Source organism: Protopterus annectens, chromosome 12.part0 (genome assembly GCF_019279795.1).
Source record: "Protopterus annectens isolate FY-2018-M chromosome 12.part0, PAN1.0, whole genome shotgun sequence".
Classification (NCBI taxonomy): domain Eukaryota; kingdom Metazoa; phylum Chordata; order Ceratodontiformes; family Protopteridae; genus Protopterus; species Protopterus annectens.
The window spans coordinates 601045196-601066204 of record NC_056746.1 but is presented as its reverse complement, the minus strand read 5'-3'; the positions used below and the strand labels follow the sequence as shown (position 1 = coordinate 601066204).

The following is a 21009-nucleotide window of genomic DNA, read 5'->3' as shown; positions in this document are numbered from 1 at the left end:
AAGAGCAATATGTCACAGTTGTCCCTATATGTCCCCCATCATAGTAGGCTTTGTCCACATTTATTGTTCTAAGAGGTTGAGAGGTATGGTATGCATACATGTGCTCACTATATGCTATTGTACAGGCGAATGTGTTAACCTGCACTGTGCACCCTGTGGCTGTCATACAGTCATGGATAATGTTCATATTTCTGTGTCTCCCTATACAGGTACCTCTGGCATGCCGCACAGCCAAGAGTCCATTGCAGGTGAGACTATCATTGGTATCAGGCATGTGAAAGCATAGGTCTATTCGCCATGTGGCTAGTTAATACATGGATATACAGGTCGCATCACCCATCATCCACACAGGCCACCCATGTGCAATATATGCAACTGAAATGATACACAGACATGAAACTACAGTATTTGTCATTGCTACATGTGTGTCCAGCTGTGCATACAATGGTGGAGGTGTTCTACAATGTGGGCATATGTACTATACAGTGGAACAAAATGTGTGGTACACAAACCAGTACTGCACAGTGAGCAGTGATATGGGCAGAACACAGGCGTCACCATTGTGTTATATGCCCCTGCAATGGTTTCACACATTGTGATGTTCCATCCGACATGTCTGAGACACGTAGAGTTTTGGTTGCAATATTGCCACAATTTCCCATAACCCATACCCTACATACCACACATACAGCTGTTGTCTGCATAGCCCTGTGGATGGTGACATAACCAACACCTATGGATGTATGTCATATGAGACAACACAGACATGTGTCATAGACGGCCATCACATACATGACCAACACATGTGCATACATGGCATGGGGGATGGCCAGAAACATGAAGCCACACAGAAGATGGGATGTGGATACACCCTGTCCCACTTTGTCCACACATGGTCCAAGTACAGCCATACTAGACCGATTGTACAGGTGATGTGGTACGCTGCCCATCATAAATGCCTGTGCACAGCTAGTGGAGGTGTCAGTGACATGTACCTCATAAGATGTGTTGAACATGATGTCTGTGTCATAGCATGATGGTAGTCACCTTCACAGATTCCACTGACAGTGACACCAGGCCACAGAAACTGTACTTTTCCCCCTGCCGTTGGACATCACTGTTAGCTGTGCACCTTGTGTGCATGGTACATCAATGTCATGTGTGAAATGGTGACGTGACAGGGCCGCTATGTGTGGACATGGTTGCCAGGAAGCTAATACTCTGTAGTCATCGCGCAGGGGTATCATCTGTATGTCCTCCAGTGACCTGTCACATGACACAGCATGGGTGGGTGTGTATACACCTCAGCATCGTAGGTCACAATCCACAGGTATGTCATGGGTATGCATGCCGTTCTGGATATGCAATATGTACATAACATGCACTGTTTAGCAATATAGATGCCTCATGATGCCATGAAATGGCACAGTGTCTGTACATCACACTGTACAGCAATGCAGATGGCTCAGTCCCCTACCATGCCCATGCACATTTGCTCAACATGCATTCTATCTGTAGGGCATATGGACAACACCACAATGTGATACCCAGTATGATGCTGTACAGATGTCAGGACACCATTGTGTCAGGCATGCATGCATGTTAATGCACATGTCAGCAGATTACATGTCAAGGTCACGTCAGCCATGTGTACTGTTATCCTGTTCTGGACCACATGGTGTATCATGGGGATGCATGCATACTACCATGATCATGTGAATTGCATGGATAATGATATGATACCTGACTGCTGAAGTGTGCATTCCAGGGGGTATGCTTACAAACACTATTGATGTCTGAGCTGCATGATGTCAGCTGTATCGCAAGCATGCTGCATGATGGCATCTGTCATCTCACATGCATGGTATGTCAGTGTGTGTGTGTGTCAGTGTGTGTGTCACTGTGTGTGTGTGTGTGTGTGTGTGTGTGTGTGTCAGTGTGTGTGTCAGTGTGTGTGTGTCTATTGTAATTTAGAGTCTTTCTTTGCATTCACAAGTGATGTAGGTGCGTTACCCTGCTGCCATCCATCTGATAGTTTCCCCACAGATGCTAGCAGTGATGAACATATGCACGAGGTACAAGCAGGGATGTCAGGGGCAGAATATGTGCCAACGGTTGCCATCCCAGCTATGTCCCTCTCTTCCCCTCACACAGTTCAGCTGCCAACACATACCGCATCTACAGTGGCCATAGAGGAAGGACAGTCAGCATTTGTTAGCATTGAACAGGAACGTGTGGTGGCTACAGAAGGTGTGTATCCACACCATGGTGGCAGTATACTGACTCCAGATGTGCCACACAGGCATGTGGCTGGTGCTGCTCATAGGAGGACCTCTGGCAGACATGCACCTGCAGGACATAGCGCAGCAGCTGGGATCACCAGACGCATGTTCCAGACTGTAATGGCAGCACAGGCACATGCCGAATGGCAGAACAGAGAAGAGCAGAGGCTGCAGAGGGCTGCTATCAGTACCCTAAACAACAACATCCAGGCATTGGCAGGTGCTCAACAGCAGCTTGCTGATGTTCTGGACAGGCGATTGGGTGACATGGTCAGAATCCTCGACCGTGGCATGGCAATCCGCGAGCGTGAGTTGTCTGTGCTGGAACATCTGGTAGGGGTGAGGCATAGGACACACGGACGTAGGCCAGCTACACCACCTAGTGCCGGTAGCAGTAGCAGTGCAGCTGGTGCTGTGATGTCCACACCAGGTCACAGCAGGCCACATGGACGTGGCCCTGGACATTCCCGGCAGGGACACGGTTCCAGTGGCCATGTGTGGTCGGACAGTAGTGATTCTATACCTCTGCCTGGCAGGCACAGGACATGTGGCCATGTCCGGTCACAGTGAGCTGTACAACCTGGTCTGTACAATCTGGAGCTGTCCATAATACCCTTGTGTAGGCCTCACAAATGACAGAACTGTGTGCACACATACTCGCACACAGCAAACACAATTGTAGGGCTCCACATCACCCACATGCATATGGAACAGATATGTCCACTCAAATCACTGGCCCTTACCTGCACACATGATGTCATCCATTGGTGCAGCCTATGCCCCTGGCAAACAGTATCACCCTGTGCATATGATGAAGCCTGTGCTGCATCCCTGTCATCCACACCATCGGTGCAGGGATATGCTCATATGGTCTGATGCACAGGGTGAACAGAATAGTGAGAGGTGTATCTAACATTACTTGTGTATGCATATTGTGGGATGTGTATGTTGTATTGGTCATGTGTGAATACTGAGATGTGAGAGGTGTATCTAACATTACTTGTCTATGCATATTGAGGGATGTGTATGTTGCATTGGATGTGTGTGAATACTGAGAGATGTGTATGTGACATCAGTGGTGTACTGTCAACATGCACCAGTCATACCATGTAGTCCATGTGCAGCATGCATTGTGATTATGTTCACAGTATGTGTCTTGGTTACAACAGTGACAGCATGTTGGTAATGATGCCCTGGTTCCCTCCTATGGTGTACTGGCATGTGCCTACAGGTAGCAGTGTTTGCAGTCCCCCATGTGTAACTGTGGAGTACTCATAGATACGTATGGCAATATCAGCATGCTAAACGTACTCTCAACCTGACTGTTGGACAGTTGAACATGACACAGATGTCCGAACATGACACAGATGTCCACACATATACTGCACCTGAAGCATGTGGTCAGTTGAACAGGCTACAGCGGACAGAGATGTGACATACATACCGGGAAACATTACAAGTATGTTGACATGGTGTAGGTGTTGTACACAGCGGTCTGGCCAATGATGACATTAGAGGCCACCTGATAGCATGAGGCCACACTGTGTAGCGGTAATACCCTGTCACAGTACAGGAACATGGCCACATTCACGGGGTCTGCAGCACTATAACGCACACCCCATAGTGTTGAGGTGTGGACCCTTGCCTAGGTGGTCATCACCCTCGCAGTACTTTGCACCCACACGACGTGGCACAGTGAAGGGACATGCACAGGTAGCCAGTATGGCTGGGACTAGTGACCAATGGCATCAACAAGGTAGTAGACTGTATCACCATGAGGGGTTAGTGATCCTGTTTTCACAGTATGGTAGCATACACCCTCACACCAAGCACCAGACAGCCATACATACATACATACACACACACACACACACACACACACACATACATACACACACACACACTGTGGTGACCTGATATGTGTGTACAGATAGCCGATGTGATGCACCACTCCTGCCGACATCATGCTTTCCACACTGCAGTATGTACAGATCTCTACAACGGTGTACAGGGATGTGTTACATCTGTGACGTAGTCCCCACCATATGTGGCATGTGTGGTTACACAAGCGGACACACATGGCAGTGCTGGGAATGATACATCTGCCATATGTCTAGCAACTGTGTGGCTATATGCACATGGGAGGATGTCAGTGATACAGGTGTCATGTGACATACAGTTGGTTACGCCTGACCACTGTGCATGCGTTAAGTCATCACCATCAAGTAACAGTGACATAACGTACTGTTTGCACATGGCATGGTAGGGTGGTGTGTGACACACCTGTGAGCCATCCCCAGCACACATGCATCTACACAGGTGGATCACCACTTTATGTACACACATCCCTCCATACGTGATGTACAACCAACTGTACTGTCTGTATGCCACCATATACAGGTGTCAATGATGGGGCTGCATTGCAACTGCGTGTTGTAGTTAGGCACAGCTGTCTTACGGACATCGGCCACTGCACATGCATGGTTGCTGCATGCACAGTACAGATTGTACATGTGCGTTGGTCCTACATGTGTCTCCTGTAGCCATGTTTGTATGCATTGCTATTGGTGGACATGTGTGTTGACATACATAAGACATGGACTCTGGTATGATATCACGGGTGTCATGGGCAACTACTACAGGGGAATGTGTCTTCCATCAACATTGCTACCTCCTGTACTGTGAGCATTCAACAGACATGGACCCACCTTCCATTTGTGTGTGTATGATTGCTTAGGCCACTGTTCTGCACAGGGGACAGCAAAGGTTTAGCTATGTACATATGTGTTGTGTGTGTGGTCCATGCACACATCCACTACAATCACATGTTTGATATATCCAAACATGTGTGTTCACTGGTGTACAGCAACACTCATTTGTCACAGCTGTGTAAGACCCGGGGCCCCTGGTATGTCTTGAGCTGATTTGGTCATGTATAGTGGTATACTTGCAATGCATAACACCTGTTGGAACCCTGTCAGTACATGTGTACTCTGCACAGTTGCTGTAGACCTCTGTACAGTCCACTGGTCATGTGTCACATGGTGCTGTGGTAATGTATGGCTGTGTACTGCTGCAGCAACGACATGGTATGTCTTGAGGGCTACAGTGTAGACTGCGGTGTGTACTTCTGGGATCTGCACCTGTGACAGCTGTGATGGCAGCTGAGTGTGTACTGGTCACTGCATGTGTGTGACCGCTCTGTGCGTGGGGACAGTTATACCTTACTGTGCCCTTCCGTCTATCTGACTCTGTCTGCATGCAAGATGCCCCTTTGCGTGTGAGCATGCCCAGTATGCTGTTGTGATGATGGACTGACAGCACAAAAACTGAGCCCTTGCGAGTTGAGAATCCATCTGCATGCAAGACGGCCCTTTGCAACTGCTAAGTGTGTGAGCATGCCCAGTACGCTGTTGTGTAGATGGACACACATGATAGTCCAAACAGCCCTTGCGAGTTGAGACTCCGTCTGCATGCAAGATGGCCCTTTGCAACTGCTAAGTGTGTGAGCATGCCCAGTACGCTGTTGTGTAGATGGACACACATGACAGTCCAAACTGAGCCCTTGCGAGTTGAGACTCCGTCTGCATGCAAGACGGCCCTTTACAACTGCTAAGTGTGTGAGCATGCCCAGTATGCTGTTGTGTAGATGGCACACTTGACAGTCCAACCTGAGCCCTTGAGAGTTGAGACTCCGTCTGCATGCAAGATGGCCCTTTGCAACTGCTAAGTGTGTGAGCATGCCCAGTACACTGTTGTGTAGATGGACACACATGACGGTCCAAACTGAGCCCTTGCGAGTTGAGACTCCGTCTGCATGCAAGATGGCCCATTGCAACTGCTAAGTGTGTGAGCATGCCCAGTACGCTGTTGTGTAGATGGACACACATGACAGTTCAAACTGAGCCCTTGCAAGTTGAGACTCCGTCTGCATGCAAGATGGCCCTTTGCAACTGCTAAGTGTGTGAGCATGCCCAGTACACTGTTGTGTAGATGGACACACATGACAGTCCAAACTGAGCCCTTGTGAGTTGAGACTCCATCTGCATGCAAGACGGCCCTTTGCAACTGCTAAGTGTGTGAGCATGCCCAGTATGCCATTGTGTAGATCGACACACAGTACAGTCCAAACGGATGTGTATTACTAAGCATGTGGCCATGCCCAGTGACACCTTGTGTCGGTGATGTCCCTCTGTGCATGGTTGTTGACATCCTGTATAGCCATGGTGGTCATCCATGCAACAGATGTCCATTTTTAATGTCACGATGGATGCCTACTGAGTACACACTGGTCAACTATCTTGAAGGGTATACTGTCTGTGGGGCATCCCTTGACTATGTCATGTTGTCGTGGTGCACTGTAAATCTTATGTTGCCACGATCACACCACTGCCGTGTGTTTGTCTACGTGCACCGTGGGACAGTAATATGTCTGTTTGCTTTCAGACTGATCACTCTCTATACAATCCCTGTCGGCGTCCTTGTCAGTGTGGATGATGACACACGCCTAGAAGTATGCCTCTGGGATGGCTGTGTTTAGTAATCTCGGTAGCACATTCTGTAAATGCGTCATGCTGTAGTGTGTTAGGGTAGTTAGGTGTATGTTCGACTCCCAGCCCTGACAAGTGTGTGTGTGTGTGTATGGGTGTGTGTGTGTGTGTTTGTGCGCATGCTCCCATCCGCCTGGGGACTCAGTCTTGCTGTTAGACGCCTCACGCCACAGACATTTCCTACCGACGTCTTTGCCTTTGCGGATGATGACACACACCTAGATGTCTGCCTCTGGGACTGCTGTGCTTAGTAATCTCGGTAGCGCATTCTGTAAATGCGTCATGCTGTAGTGTGTTAGGGTAGTTAGGTGTATGTTCGACTCCCAGCCCTGCCAAGTGTGTGTGTGTGTGTTTGCGCGCATGCTCCTGTCCACCTGGGGACTCAGTCTTGCTTTTAGATGCCTCACACCACAGAATTTCCTACCAACATCTTTGCCTTTGCGGATGATGACACGCACCTAGATGTCTGCCTCTGGGACTGCTGCGCTTAGTAATCTCGGTAGCACGTTCTGTAAATGTGTCATGCTGTAGTGTGTTAGGGTAGTTAGGTATAGGTTCGACTCCCAGCCCTGCCAAGTGTGTGTTTGTGTGTGTGTGTGTGTGTGTGTGTGTGTGTGTGTGTGTGTGTGTTTGCGCGCATGCTCCCGTCCGCCTGGGGACTCAGTCTTGCTTTTAGATGCCTCACACCACAGAATTTCCTACCGATGTCTTTGCCTTTGCGGGTGATGACACGCACCTAGATGTCTGCTTCTGCGACTGCTGTGCTTAGTAATCTCGGTAGCGCGTTCTGTAAATGCATCATGCTGTGGTGTGTTAAGGTAGTTAGGTGTATGTTCAACTCCTAGCCCTGTCAAGTGTGTGTGTTTCCAGCTGCATGGCAACAGTACATTGCTTTTACAGTATTCACTCTCCATAACATCCGTGCAGCATCTTTTTCTTTGATGCTGCTGTCTGCAGGCTAGACGTATGCCTGTGTGAATCATGTGATCCACTAATCACGGTAGCGCGTTCTGTAACTGCGTAATGCTGTCGTGTGATACAGTGGTTATGTTTGTGTTTTGCTCCCAACCCTGCCATGTGTGTGTGTGTGTGTGTGTGTGTGTGTGTGTGTGTAGCTATATATATATATATATATATATATATATATATATATATATATATATATATATATCTGTATGTATATATATATATATATATATATATATATATATATATATATATATCTATATCTATATATATATTTATATCTATAGATATATATCTATCTATATATATATATATATATATATATATATATATATATATATGTATATTCTATATAGATATGTATGTTGGGATTATCACTCTTGAATGTGCTGCATTATCTGTACGTGAGCACCTTGGATGTATGTACATCTGCTATGGATCTGTGATAGTGCACATACTGTGTGCTGTAGTGATCGTGGGTTATACTTGTGTAGTGACTGGTTATTGTGTTGCTGGGTATTACATCTGAAACAATGTTAGTACATCACCTTTGAATGGTCGTATGCAGATCTCGGCAACAGTCAGCAGTGGTTATTACATTGGAGTGTGAGTATGGCTCATAGCCGTCTGTAGTAACAGACAATTCTATGCACCTCAGGTTAACATTACAGACTCACATTTATCCACAGGTTGTGGTACAGATCCCAGGACTGTATGTGTATACATTGACAGGTGAAGGACTGGGTTGTGTTTGATGCATGGATGGGTGTCCATGGCCAGTAATGGGGATCTCTACAGCCTGGCAGGTACGGTCTGTCATTGTCCCACAACCTCCTGTATATGGCTGACACATGCTGTACCTGTGTATATGCAGATGCACAAACTTACCACAAATAGCTACGGCTATCACATACACAAACCCATTGCACCACCATTGGGACATGCAATAACCATTGTCCCTCACACACACACACACACACACACACACACACACACACACACACACACACACCTACGTGTACATTGGATGGCTCAATGACAGCTCTGGAAATGTTAACACCACACCCTGTGCATATGATGTCACCTGTGCCACCACCTGTGATGTGTAACATTGATGCAGGATCTGACTAACCTGGTGCTGATGCACACGGTGGCTTTATTCCACTGTATTGATGCTAGCATGCTGTTAACACACAGTGTGTTACTTCCAGGTGTATATCAGCAGGCATGATGCATTGCAGCTATGACCATCACTGTAGCATAGTTTACAGCACTTACTTCTGATGTTGTATTCTCCATCCATGTGCCATTTCACTGATGTGTATAGTATTGGCAGCATGTGGGTCTGAGTGTGCAGTACGTGTGTGATGTGTGTAGTACACATGTATACATGCTTACAAACGCATACACGACATTACATGGGCTTCACCATTCATATACTAGCTTACTCGTTCTTCCACACTCCACACACGCACACGGGCTAACATGCGCGCACACATGCTTACTCGGGCTTACTGGCGCGCACGGGCACAGACACACTGTGGGCTGGTTTGCAGGTCACATTGGTGGTATCCATGGCGTATACCGTCAGTCTCCTGACTTTCCCTAGGATAGCTCATAACACGCCTCTTCCACTGAGTACTGACAGCAAACATGTGACACTACTCTGGTGAGGTTACAGTGTTTTATACATACACACTCATGTTGTCACATATCTTCTACTCTAATAGTCCCCTTAGCCTACACTACACTGTAGAGACTTGGCCCATATGGCATGACATGTTGTGATTCACTATCCTCAGCCTCACTTGCATCATATTGCCTACAAATGCTTTGTTACATCTCTGAAAGAGCACTTCCACACATAAGAACCAGTACGCAATAGCCATGTTGTCTCCAGCTTGCCATTCATCTGCATGGCATACTAACATCTAATTAAACCTACATTTTGTATGTATATTATACATATATGTCTTGTTTTGAAGCGCAGTGCGTTCTCGTGGCGTTGCGCTATGCTTCCACACCAGAGATCGGGGGAGGACAACTACTGGTTTATTGATACCCAATGGACAAAGCTGGCACTGGCCTTGGACTTGGACATTGGCATGCTTCTTCGACTGTATTCTTACTGTATTTGCAGCTGTCATTGCTCCGTTTATCAATGTGAAGAACGTTAGTTGCATAACATCTAGGGTACATTTCTGCACATAACTCTGCTCTTGCATGGACAGCTTACTGTTTCATGTATCGCGTAATTACATCATTTGCATAGCTTACATATACAAATGGGGTATGTTGCAAATCCCAACATTGTCCGTGAATTGTTTGTGTTATGGGCGGTCTTGCACGCCTCTACGGGTGTTTGCTGAATAGCCTGGCTGTCATCTTTCCTTGCTGTGCTCTCACTCAATCCATACACACCGGAGGCTTCGTGTATAATGGCCTAGGCTTTGCTGTGTGCTATGTCTATTTGTGGTGTATGCATGGCTGTCGGTATGTCCCACTGTCATCATTGGTAAAGGTGACGCCCTATAGGTACTTCATGTAGACTGCTGTGTCATTTGACATATCAGCACATACCTGCGGCCAATACTGAACTTCCTACTACAGCGCTTTTCATACCTTGTGAGTTATCTTGCGGTCGATAATGCTGTTTCTTCAGACATGTATCTGTTTCTGATCATACCTCTCAAACTCCTAGAGCAAAACATCTGTACAAAGCCTAACATGATGGGGAGACAAATATGGGAAGATTCTACATATTGCTCTTACAAACGTAGATAGTTGACAGTATAATAGGTTTTGCATTAGTATGACCTTTCTGAGGGATTTGGTGTCTTAAACTCATATGTTTGTCATTATTTAATGACATCAGTTCTCAGGTATTTGGCAGACAGGTAGAGATTGTAAGAGGAACACACCAAACATATGAGGCATACATCTGCACATTCGTACAATTGCGAGGTATGTTTCTGATACGGGAAATCAATTTTCTTACACCAATACACACAATATATGGCGCCATCACAGGCCAGTTGCCATTACATTCCTATTGCAGGACACACCCACCCAGAGGGTTATATTCCTCACACAGGCCAACAGGTGCTTATTCACACTAATTATTCTATCATGTAACTTATGTGTATGCCGGTATTTGCGCTTTCCGTCAGTGGTAGAGCTCACGTACGAGTATGGGGGACTGGACACTGTATCGGTGACACTGCATGACACTCTGAGGGACATGTCTTTTGAGTCTATTAACCTTTCACATTGACTTTCACAGGGCATACGTTGTCATTCACATTTGTGGAAATACATGCTTTTGACTTGTACATGTTTTGTCATTTGTCCTGATGTCTTTCTTCTCACCTGTCCACCTAGTATCACTAGTTCTGTACATTTATTTAGGATGGGTTACCTTCATACTTCTCACCTGTACACATTATGGGTAAACGCCCCGAGGTTTGACCTATGATTCTGTTACATTTGTCATGATAATGTGCCTTTCTGGTAGATTGCTGGCAAGGCATGATGGACTGTGCGGTTAGGTAATCATGACTGACATTTCTATTTCATGATTACTAACTCTCATATCATTCGTATTCCTGACTACGCAATTATTCTATCAACATTCTGACTTTGTCTGAGGTATATTTAATATAGTCCCTATTTGTATTTCATGTACTATGCCTTAGTCCAGCTGTCTTATTCTGACATTTTGGCAGGTATGGTTACCATCTTGGTCGTACGCATGTCCATCCATGATAATCACCTACATGACACTGATATAGGTCCCTACGTCTTCCCCCAATGGTTTACACAATATCCAGTAGATGGGTTGCACCTTTTTGGAGAATATAGGTGTGTGCTATACCCACATAGGTATATTGATCACTCCCATGGGGTGTACCTAATAGATCTGTACCAACCAACATCTTGGCCCATTTCTGCATACCCATGATTCCCATACCTGATACCCCTCCACAGTACCCATTAGACATGTTTAATGTGAGTGATAATAAAGTGTGAGGACACTTCTGAGCACTCCCCACTCTGCGGATATCAGGTCGTACGTCATACATTCTATCGACCCATGTGTTATTACCCTTGCACCTGCTACTGTTGCATGTACACCTATATCGTAGTTGCACTTGTGATGTCTTTTGCATCTATGATGGTTCGCCCTTCGTACAGGATCAATTTTTGGTGTCCTGCAAAGGACACCTATATTCATGTTTAACGTGTAGAACTTGCAGGCCTTGTCACACTGGTACTTTCAGGGCAATGGTTTGGAAAGCAACGGTGTATTCTCCTTTCATGCATGTCTGTCTGTCTATCCATAATAGCTATACCGTGACCTATTTATGCACATGTGTTATATGTACAGGGACATATGTTTGTTGTGTATGTATCTATTCATGTATCGTGTGTATATAGATATATATATATGTACATATATACCTATGTCTGTACATTCCTCATCTCATAATTTACTTTGGTTTATGTCTGTGGATATATGTGTATGTATATCTCCATATCATACCTTTCAACTGTACATATTTCCGCTGCATGTACAGCTGTTTGCCTCTTATCTTTGGTCTATTTTTCATAACCTTGTGTCTATCTGGCAAGTTAGTGGCATATCATTAAAGACTGACGGTAAATAATGACAAACATTTCAGGTTACGACTTCATACCCTTCAGAGAATCCATGCTAGTGACACACCTGTTATTCTATCCACTTTCTATGTTTGTTAGTGCAATATCTGGAGATTGTCAATATTTGTACCAGCTGTTGTTATGGCTTTGTCCAGTTTCATACTTTACGGGGTTAACAGGTATGAGCCATGTACATAGAACATGGGGAAATCAGCATTCATTTTCTATTCTGTGAGTGGATTACACATGCGCAGGCACACTTGCATATCCTTATTGTGGGTTACATATGTTTCATAGATAATTATGTTTACGTGAACTTTCATAATTCTGACCATAACAGTTACATATCTGTATTCTGGTTTACGGACTGCTGCGAAACACACATTCACCTTTACATATTTAAATGTGTGTACAGCATGAATGCATTCATTACACTTTCAAGTTATATGTGCAGTGGTCGTAGGTCAACCGGGACTGCATTCATGTTGGCCGGATGCCGGAACCACTATTCTATTGGTGTTCTCCCTCATTGATATGCATACCCATAGTACTTAGCTACATCAACATACACCTCACCACTTCACCTACAACACAGGCATCCATTCTCCTGCTGGGAAAAACACGGTACTACATATTACACATTCCCTATTGCCTACTGCTGTGGAGTCCAGCTGCATTGTTAATTACTCCAAGGATATGCAGAACACCAAGGCATATAGTCCAGGCACATACAGGTCTTTGATTGTCAGGGTGTTTATGTAGTGATCTGGGTTTAGGCTTGTCCACCTGGTGAATGGAACTTCCCTGGCCGAGTTCAAACGTCAGACGAAGCATATGGACAGGGATTTTCTCCCTATTTTGAAGTTTTACCTGTGTTTATAGACACAGGTGTTTGGGCACCTGTCAGCAGCTTATTACATTATTATTATTATTAGTTGTTACAGTCCATACTCCATGGTGAGGGGTGTTCCCATTCACATTTGACTATTACCTGTATACAGTTATACGGGGATTATTATTTTGGACATGAAGTGACTACAGGTATGCAGTTGTACATTACACAAGTGTGAAGAGTTGTTACTGTAAATATGTACGGACCATACCTCTCAACCTCTTAGAGCACCAAATCTGCGCAAAACCTACATGATGGGGGGACAATTAAGGACACATTTTAACGATTGCTCTTACAAGCTTAGAACATTGATAGAATACTAGGTTTTGCATTAGCATGACTTTTCTGAAGGATGTGGAGTCTTAAACTCAGGATATTTTTCATTATTTAGTGACGTCAATCCTCAGCTATTTACTACACTGGTGCAGATTGTCGGAGGCACACAACAACAATATGGGGCAAACCTCTGGTCATTCTTAGGGTTGCCACCTTTTCAAATGCCCAAAGTGGGACATGCTCTGTAGAGATGTCAGATTTTCCAGGACAAAACATACCTACAGCCGTGCATTGTACAGAACTTAACCTTTTTTGCACATATAATAGCTTATTCTAGTAACATTTGAATTGCTTATGCTACTTCACATAACATATAGAAGTTTCATATATAAAATAACTATTTTATGCGACTATTAAAGACAATTAGGAAATAACTTTGTCCTAAACTCTCAGGACATTTGTTATGTCTAGATTTTTTTCTCAGGACACAACTGCCTACAGAGGGACTGTTACTCGCAAAGTGGGACAGGTGGCAACCCTAGTCATTCTGCGAATATCTGGACAGTTGACTGGTATGGCACAGACATCTGTAATAAGCTGTTGTGTTCTGGCACAGCAGTAGCTCAGCATTAAAGACTGCGGTCGGAACGTGCTGACAGACAGTTGGGTTTCAGACTTCATACTCCAGACATTAATGCCAGTGTGCAAACTGTTATTCTATCAAATGTCTATGTTTCTAAGAGCTATCTCTACAGATTGTCCCTGTTTTTGGACCTTTGTCTCACTTGTATTCACAGCTCTGTCCAGATATCTTGCTCACACAGGTTGACAGGTATGGTCGGTCACGACTGCACATGATCAGGGTTGACCTGTTTACGCCGCCTTCTCACTCACCCTCATGTTGTTTTCCACTTTTAAAATGTGTGCATATATTCTCCTCCTATTCATGTCTGGACACGTGCATCATGGGAAGGTATTTTATCCTGGGTGGTAGGTTATGCATGCCCACTTAGGGCTGGACAGTGTCATGGACCTCCACTGCACTCTCTGCTTTGTGTCCAGATACTAAAAAGTTGGACATCATGTCATATACATGGTTTGTAATCTGACACTGCCTGGGTGATGACACCTACTACATACATATGTAAGGGTCACTGTGTGTAGCTGTGTCTGCAACAAACCGGCTGGATTTGGTGGACGTTCTGGTATGGAGGCCGGTTGTGTGTTGTGGAGGGTATCCAGGTTTGTTGCATTTGTTATGGCCAGTTCCATCAGGACCCATCTGTGGGTATGTGACTGTGATGTATCTATACATTTGTCTAGCACATTTCCATATTCATATGTTTGTGTAATTGTGTTCGACACTATGGCCTGTCTGCTTGTCTTGCAGCTGTTTCTACATGTGGTTGTGTTTCTTTCCACTTCACCTGCTGCCCCCTTGTACACCTCTGGTTCACCTTTTCTGCATATGACACAGTATCACCTTTGAGGAATTTACCATTAAACACCCACCCCTCACACGCAAATTCATCACACCCCATAGAGCACTACTTTGGTTGTTGGCCCATGACATGGCCAGAGTTACACATTGACTACCCTACATGTGTCGGGTACCTTTATGGTTGTGTGGACTACCCTGCCATGTTTGCTTTCCACATGCTATACCTCACACACATAGGTACATGCCCATACTTCACTTTCATTACTTGGTTGGTGTATCCGGGTACTACCCATTCGACTGTGTCACATACACGTTCAGATTAAACAGCTGCCTTCCGGATTTTGCCAGCCTGTTGTACTCATTGGTAGGATGGCACCTTTTCCTATGTCCAAACTATTCGTTACACATGTCCGACTGTTGTGGACAATGCCTCCCCACAGTCGACGGTTGTGTTTCCACCTTTTCAATTGGCCACAGTGACATTCGTGGTGAACACAGCATATTTTACAGACTGACACATACCCACAGTCAGTTTGGCAGATAGAACTTACAATTCATGCCTATATCTAAGCTTATTCTTGTAGCATTTTGGTGTCTTATTCTGTTTGTTATGACATTTATGTAATATACGTTCAGTGAAATATGTTCAATGCAACTATTACATGACGTCTATGGAATATTTATGTCCTATATTCTCTGAACATTTGCCAGTTTTACATGTTTGTGTCAGGGCACATCTGCCCACAGAGGGACTGTCGCTCGCAAAGTGGGATAGGTGGTAATCTTGGTCAACGTTATGGATCATACTGTTCCTTTCAGCCTACATGTGTCCATATTGTTAAGGCTGTTTATATGCTCCTTCTGTTTCGTTTACATGCGTATGCTATTTCCTATCACATTTGGTATGTGAAATATGGACATACCTTTTGTATGTGACTATTACATGACTTGTGGGATATGATTCAAATATACGGTCACTAAATATATCTACATTTCTCCTTGTGTATTTTGTTATGGACACATCTGCACAGCTATGTTCCCTCCCTCACATTATGGGTCAGCTGGTGACCCTCTGCGTTGGACTGGACATACCTACTGGCGGCGCGCTAACATATGATACGTTTCACTTCCACATAGTATAGCTATCAACACTACGTTGGACTACGGGCACACGGTTTTCATGTCATTTGTTCAAGGGTAGGGACCCATTATTCCCTACCATGCATTTGTGTTTGATTCTTCATTTTCTGTTCGCAGGGACTATGCTTTGCATACGTTTCAGTATCCATGGACACTGATAGGTACGATTACTATTGCTGGCGGAATATAATATTCAGCAGTTTAGGTTGCTCCTCGACAGCCGACATTGACACGCCTCCCTGTGCAACTTCGATATGCCCCTTGCACTCGCGCACATTTCCTATGCACGTGGCTGTGGCGGCTGCGCGCCTTCATTAATATGCATATGGCGCGACTACTCCATATACACGCCGCACGGCCGGTGCAAGCCTTACGCCAGCCTTGCGCCGAGCTTCATGAATCCCAGGGCATGTGTTACACAATTCAGTCTCCATACACACACAATTTTGAATATTTGTTTAGCAGTGAATTAAAGTAACTGAATGAATAGTTATTACAATAATTTTCTGGGCAAGAGTAACACAATTTTAAGCACAGTACATCAGTATAAACCGTATCACTATTTACTTCATAATCATCAACTACTTAAACTCTGATGTTTAAGCATCCAAAACTCCAGTTATGTCTATGCCATGTAAATATATTAGGGAACACAGGAAGTGATGTTTTGCTGCACATGATATATTTTGTTCAAATTTAGAAAGTCAATATAACTTTTTAAATTTATACTGTAAAAACGGACATTGAGGTTTTAAAAATAAGTTCAAATCTTAACTAGGAAAAGTTAAGCAACTTTCTGAAGCATTTGTTAAGTATTTCCAAGACAATCTGCAGGCTTAGGAAGTAAAATGGATAGACCTGTACAGAACATGCCGAGATCATTGCTTACTTCCTCCATGATACCAATTTTTCTTTGTTTTTTTAATTGCTTGAGCTTGCTGGTTATAAGAGTTTCTCTTGGGTGGCAACCCAGAGTACAGTGGCTGATTGAGTTCCTCAGCCTTATACAGCCTGTAAATGCCATCATAAAAATTTAATCCCTAGACTACATGAAGCAGTTCATCAGCCTCTCATAGATGGAATCCTCTTTACTACCTTTCATAGCACCTCACAATGACAGGAGGGGTGGAGCAGCAGTTTCTTAGTTTTTTTGAAGGTCTGCTTGACTTTATAGTCAAGTTTTTTATATTTGGACTGGACAGGATCTTAGCTGGAAGGGAATGGTTGGATAAAATCCAGGAGGAGCTATAAATTTTACACATCTCTCTGTATAATGATCTGGTGTTCAACAAAGTGACACAACTGGGAAGTTCAGTGACTGAGTGAAATGACAAAAAAACCCTTGAAAGAAAATCCATAGAAATTCTGCTATGGGTTTTGAGCACAATTCCTCATAATCTTGCATGAGCTACTTTTAAAGTGTCCACATATTTTTAACCTAATCATATACATTAAGTCAATATGACATGAAAGGACATGCATACTAGAAAACATAAGTAGGGTTTCAAACCTGTTTGGCAGCCTCATAAAATGATGTCATGAAGTCTGAGATATTCTGCACTTCAATTCTAGAGAGGACTACATTCAAGAGAGTCTCATCATGTCTGTATTCTTCAACTGTGATAAACTGTGCCAGTTGTTGAGAATTCATTGTATTGGCTGCCAGAGTCTAGAAGAGAGCATACCAGAAAGTTTGTGTTAGTGGGCACAGTACCATCCTGACTGCATGGGTTGGTTTTCTGAATGGTATGTCAAGCTTGATTATGCAACCTTTTGTTTAATGTTATGTTTTTGATTTTGCATCTTGACTTTAGCAGAAATTCTTCAAACTATGTCAGTGAGATATCTGATTTATATATTGTTATCCACTTTAACAACATATGTGTGATTAAAAAAACTTACTGCATTGTTTTTCCAGTAGAGTATCACAATTTCATTCCAGAAAACATTGTCCTTAAGTGTTCCAAAGAAATTCTGTAGCCAGTCGTCCAAACTGGTTGTGGTCATGGTGCATGCTGAGCCTAAATGAGATAAAGATTACTGAACATGTTTAGACAAACTGCAATAATTTAATACATTAATTTTGATGTAGACATTCAGATATTTCAGAGAGAGGAATTTAATTTACTTATTTGTATGTTGAATTTTATAATTTACAATGTGAGTGATAGAAACTGACAAACATTTTACCTGTTGAATTATATTGGAGGGAGAGAAAATGTATTGCAAAGTTGAGGACATCAGTCATTCTTGCTGTTGTTAGTAGTGTGGAAATATTGCTAAAACCAGTCATTCTGTAAATATAAATGCATAATCCTGTATTAGACTATGAAACAAATATGATGCGACTAAAGTGCTTATCATTTTTCTTTTGTCGTTCTTATGCAATATGATCGGAATAAGAGACAAATTAAAAATGCTGGTCTGTTAAATTAGAACGAGTATACATTTTTATAATTTTTCTTTATCAATACAAGTATTGACTGATGTTATATGAAAGATTTTCAGTGAGTACGAGTGAAGACTGCAAAGTTTCAAAATCAAATATGAATGAACACATACAAGTAGCTCTGTGGATAAATATTGCACAGTAAACATCTGAACAAAAAATAGGCACCTCTTAAGACTATCATCATCTTTAATTTCAACAGAATCACAAAAAAGGGATTTTTTTGTTCGACAATTACATTGCAGCCCAACTCAGTCGACAGTCACTTCTGAAAATATACTGACTGATTTTTGAAAGTTGGAGGTAAGAATACCATTCTTTTCCTGTCAGTACAAGAATCTCACTCTCTCCAACACCTAATATTAAACTAAATGATGGGGCTTTTCAATATGACCCTCATATGCCTGTTTCATTTCTAACCATTACAGACGTCTCCATGTGTCCTCCATGACCAGTCTATGAAATTGCCTGACATCCATGCATACCATTTCAGGCACATTTGAATCCTGAGTAAAGACAGAGGTAAAGGCATTCTGCAAGAAACATGCATTGAATACTTATCACTGATCTGTTATGTTAATAAATACATTTCAGAAGTTATATTCCATCCACCTGCCTTATAATTTTAATGAGTATGACAGCTTTGCAATAAATTTTAAATAGAAGAGTAAATTGGTTATCTGGATTTTTAATCCTGCTTTTTTGCCCATTTTCTGCACAACGTCAAGGTGTCAGATTAACTCTTGCCATTTCTCTTGATTTAATGCTAGTCTCCAACCGTCATTGACAGTCATGCCTGACTGACTCACATCATTTTCCAAACTGTACATCCATCTCTTTGGCATACATCTTTGGACTCACATCATGTCCCAAACAGTACATCCATCTCTTTGGCATACATCTTTGGACTCACATCATGTCCCAAACAGTACATCCATCTCTTTGGCAGACATCTTTGGACTCATATCATGTCCCAAACAGTACATCCATCTTTTTGGCAGACATCTTTTGATTAATCTCGCTCTTCACCTTTTTTTGCCAAATCTTCACAAGATTGCATTTTCCTTTCCTCCACATGTGCCAGGACCATGATAATCTGTCCTCTTTAATCTTGGCTGCAATTGTAGCTACTTGGGATTCTGTTCTGACGTCCTCATTTCTTGATATGACCCACAGTGAGCAAAGTGCCGCACTTCTCAGCACACCATAAGCGTAATATCTATCTTCTTTAACTGCTTTGCCTTCACTCTCCAGGATTCTGTACTATACGACAGGTTTGGTTACATGACTATTTTGTACAGCTTAATTTTCTGCTTCTCTAACATTCTTCTGTCTCACACAACACCCGGCACTGTCTGCAAACTGGCTGCATCCCCTTCTGATTCTACCTTTGATCTACTCCATCAAACAGTCATTCTACTCATCCACTCCCCCTGATAATTAAAACGCTTAACTTCTTCTAATATTTTGCGTTTTGTTTCACTTCTCATCTTTTTGTGATGGAATCATTTGCTGTCATTTTAATAGTCTATTTGTACTCTGTTTCATCCCATATATGTACAGTTTTGCACATGTTTTCCTTATCATTTGCTGAAGTTCCTGTTTAAATCAGACTGCAAAAGCACATTCTCTGCACAGCAATTTTTTGAATCAGTCTCACAACCTTTTTGATAACATCACCCATCACCGCTGAAAATGCACTGGACTCAGAGCTTCTCCCTTATGCAACATACTCGTATTGTGACCTCATCTTTCAGTGCAGTCATACTTAAGTGTCTGGGGCATTGTACATGCCCTTAATTCATTTTACAACTTTTTCAGAGACTTCAGTCTGTCACACAACTGCCCTAATTAACTTTACTGGAAGCTGGTCATATGCTTTAAGCAAGTCTGTGAATGTACAGAAGGATTTTTTTCCATTTAACAGCTTCTTCTCTTCTTTAGGTCTTGTTGCAAACATCTGATTATGCTTGATCCTGATGTGACTTTGAACTGCTCATTTGCCATCTTAATTCTACAACTCTTTGTATTCTTTTCTCAGTCACCATCTGCAGAACATTCCTGCCGTGTGATAGCAGTTTACATCTGTATAATGCCCACTCTGTAAATGAACACTTTTTCTTCTACCCTGTCGCTACTCTTCTTTTTCACTACTTAACTGGTGTCCTTTTCTCCTTTCTGCAATAAGTACCTTCAAGAGCCATTTCTCCACTCACTTATAATTCATCATCTTCATATCTGGTATGACCTCAAGTCAGCCTACTGCATTCCCTGACATGAGTTTCCTTAATGATGTTCTAACTTCTAAGTTGGGCTGTTCATGTTTTACCCTTGGCTGTGTCTCAGACAGTACA

The 21009-nt window shown here is 43.3% G+C and overlaps 1 protein-coding gene across 1 annotated transcript in view; it reads right to left on the bottom strand.

Annotated features, from left to right (window-relative positions):
* The window catches only part of LOC122816195, a 248364-nt gene that overhangs the window by 98635 nt on the left and 128720 nt on the right, over positions 1 to 21009 (bottom strand). Inside the window, exons 12-14 of the mRNA XM_044088945.1 lie at positions 18397 to 18500; positions 18109 to 18227; positions 17717 to 17875 (exon numbers count right to left, since the gene is read on the bottom strand). Of these exons, the coding sequence (XP_043944880.1) occupies positions 17717 to 17875; positions 18109 to 18227; positions 18397 to 18500 (382 nt within the window). The remainder of the gene's footprint in view (positions 1 to 17716; positions 17876 to 18108; positions 18228 to 18396; positions 18501 to 21009) is intronic.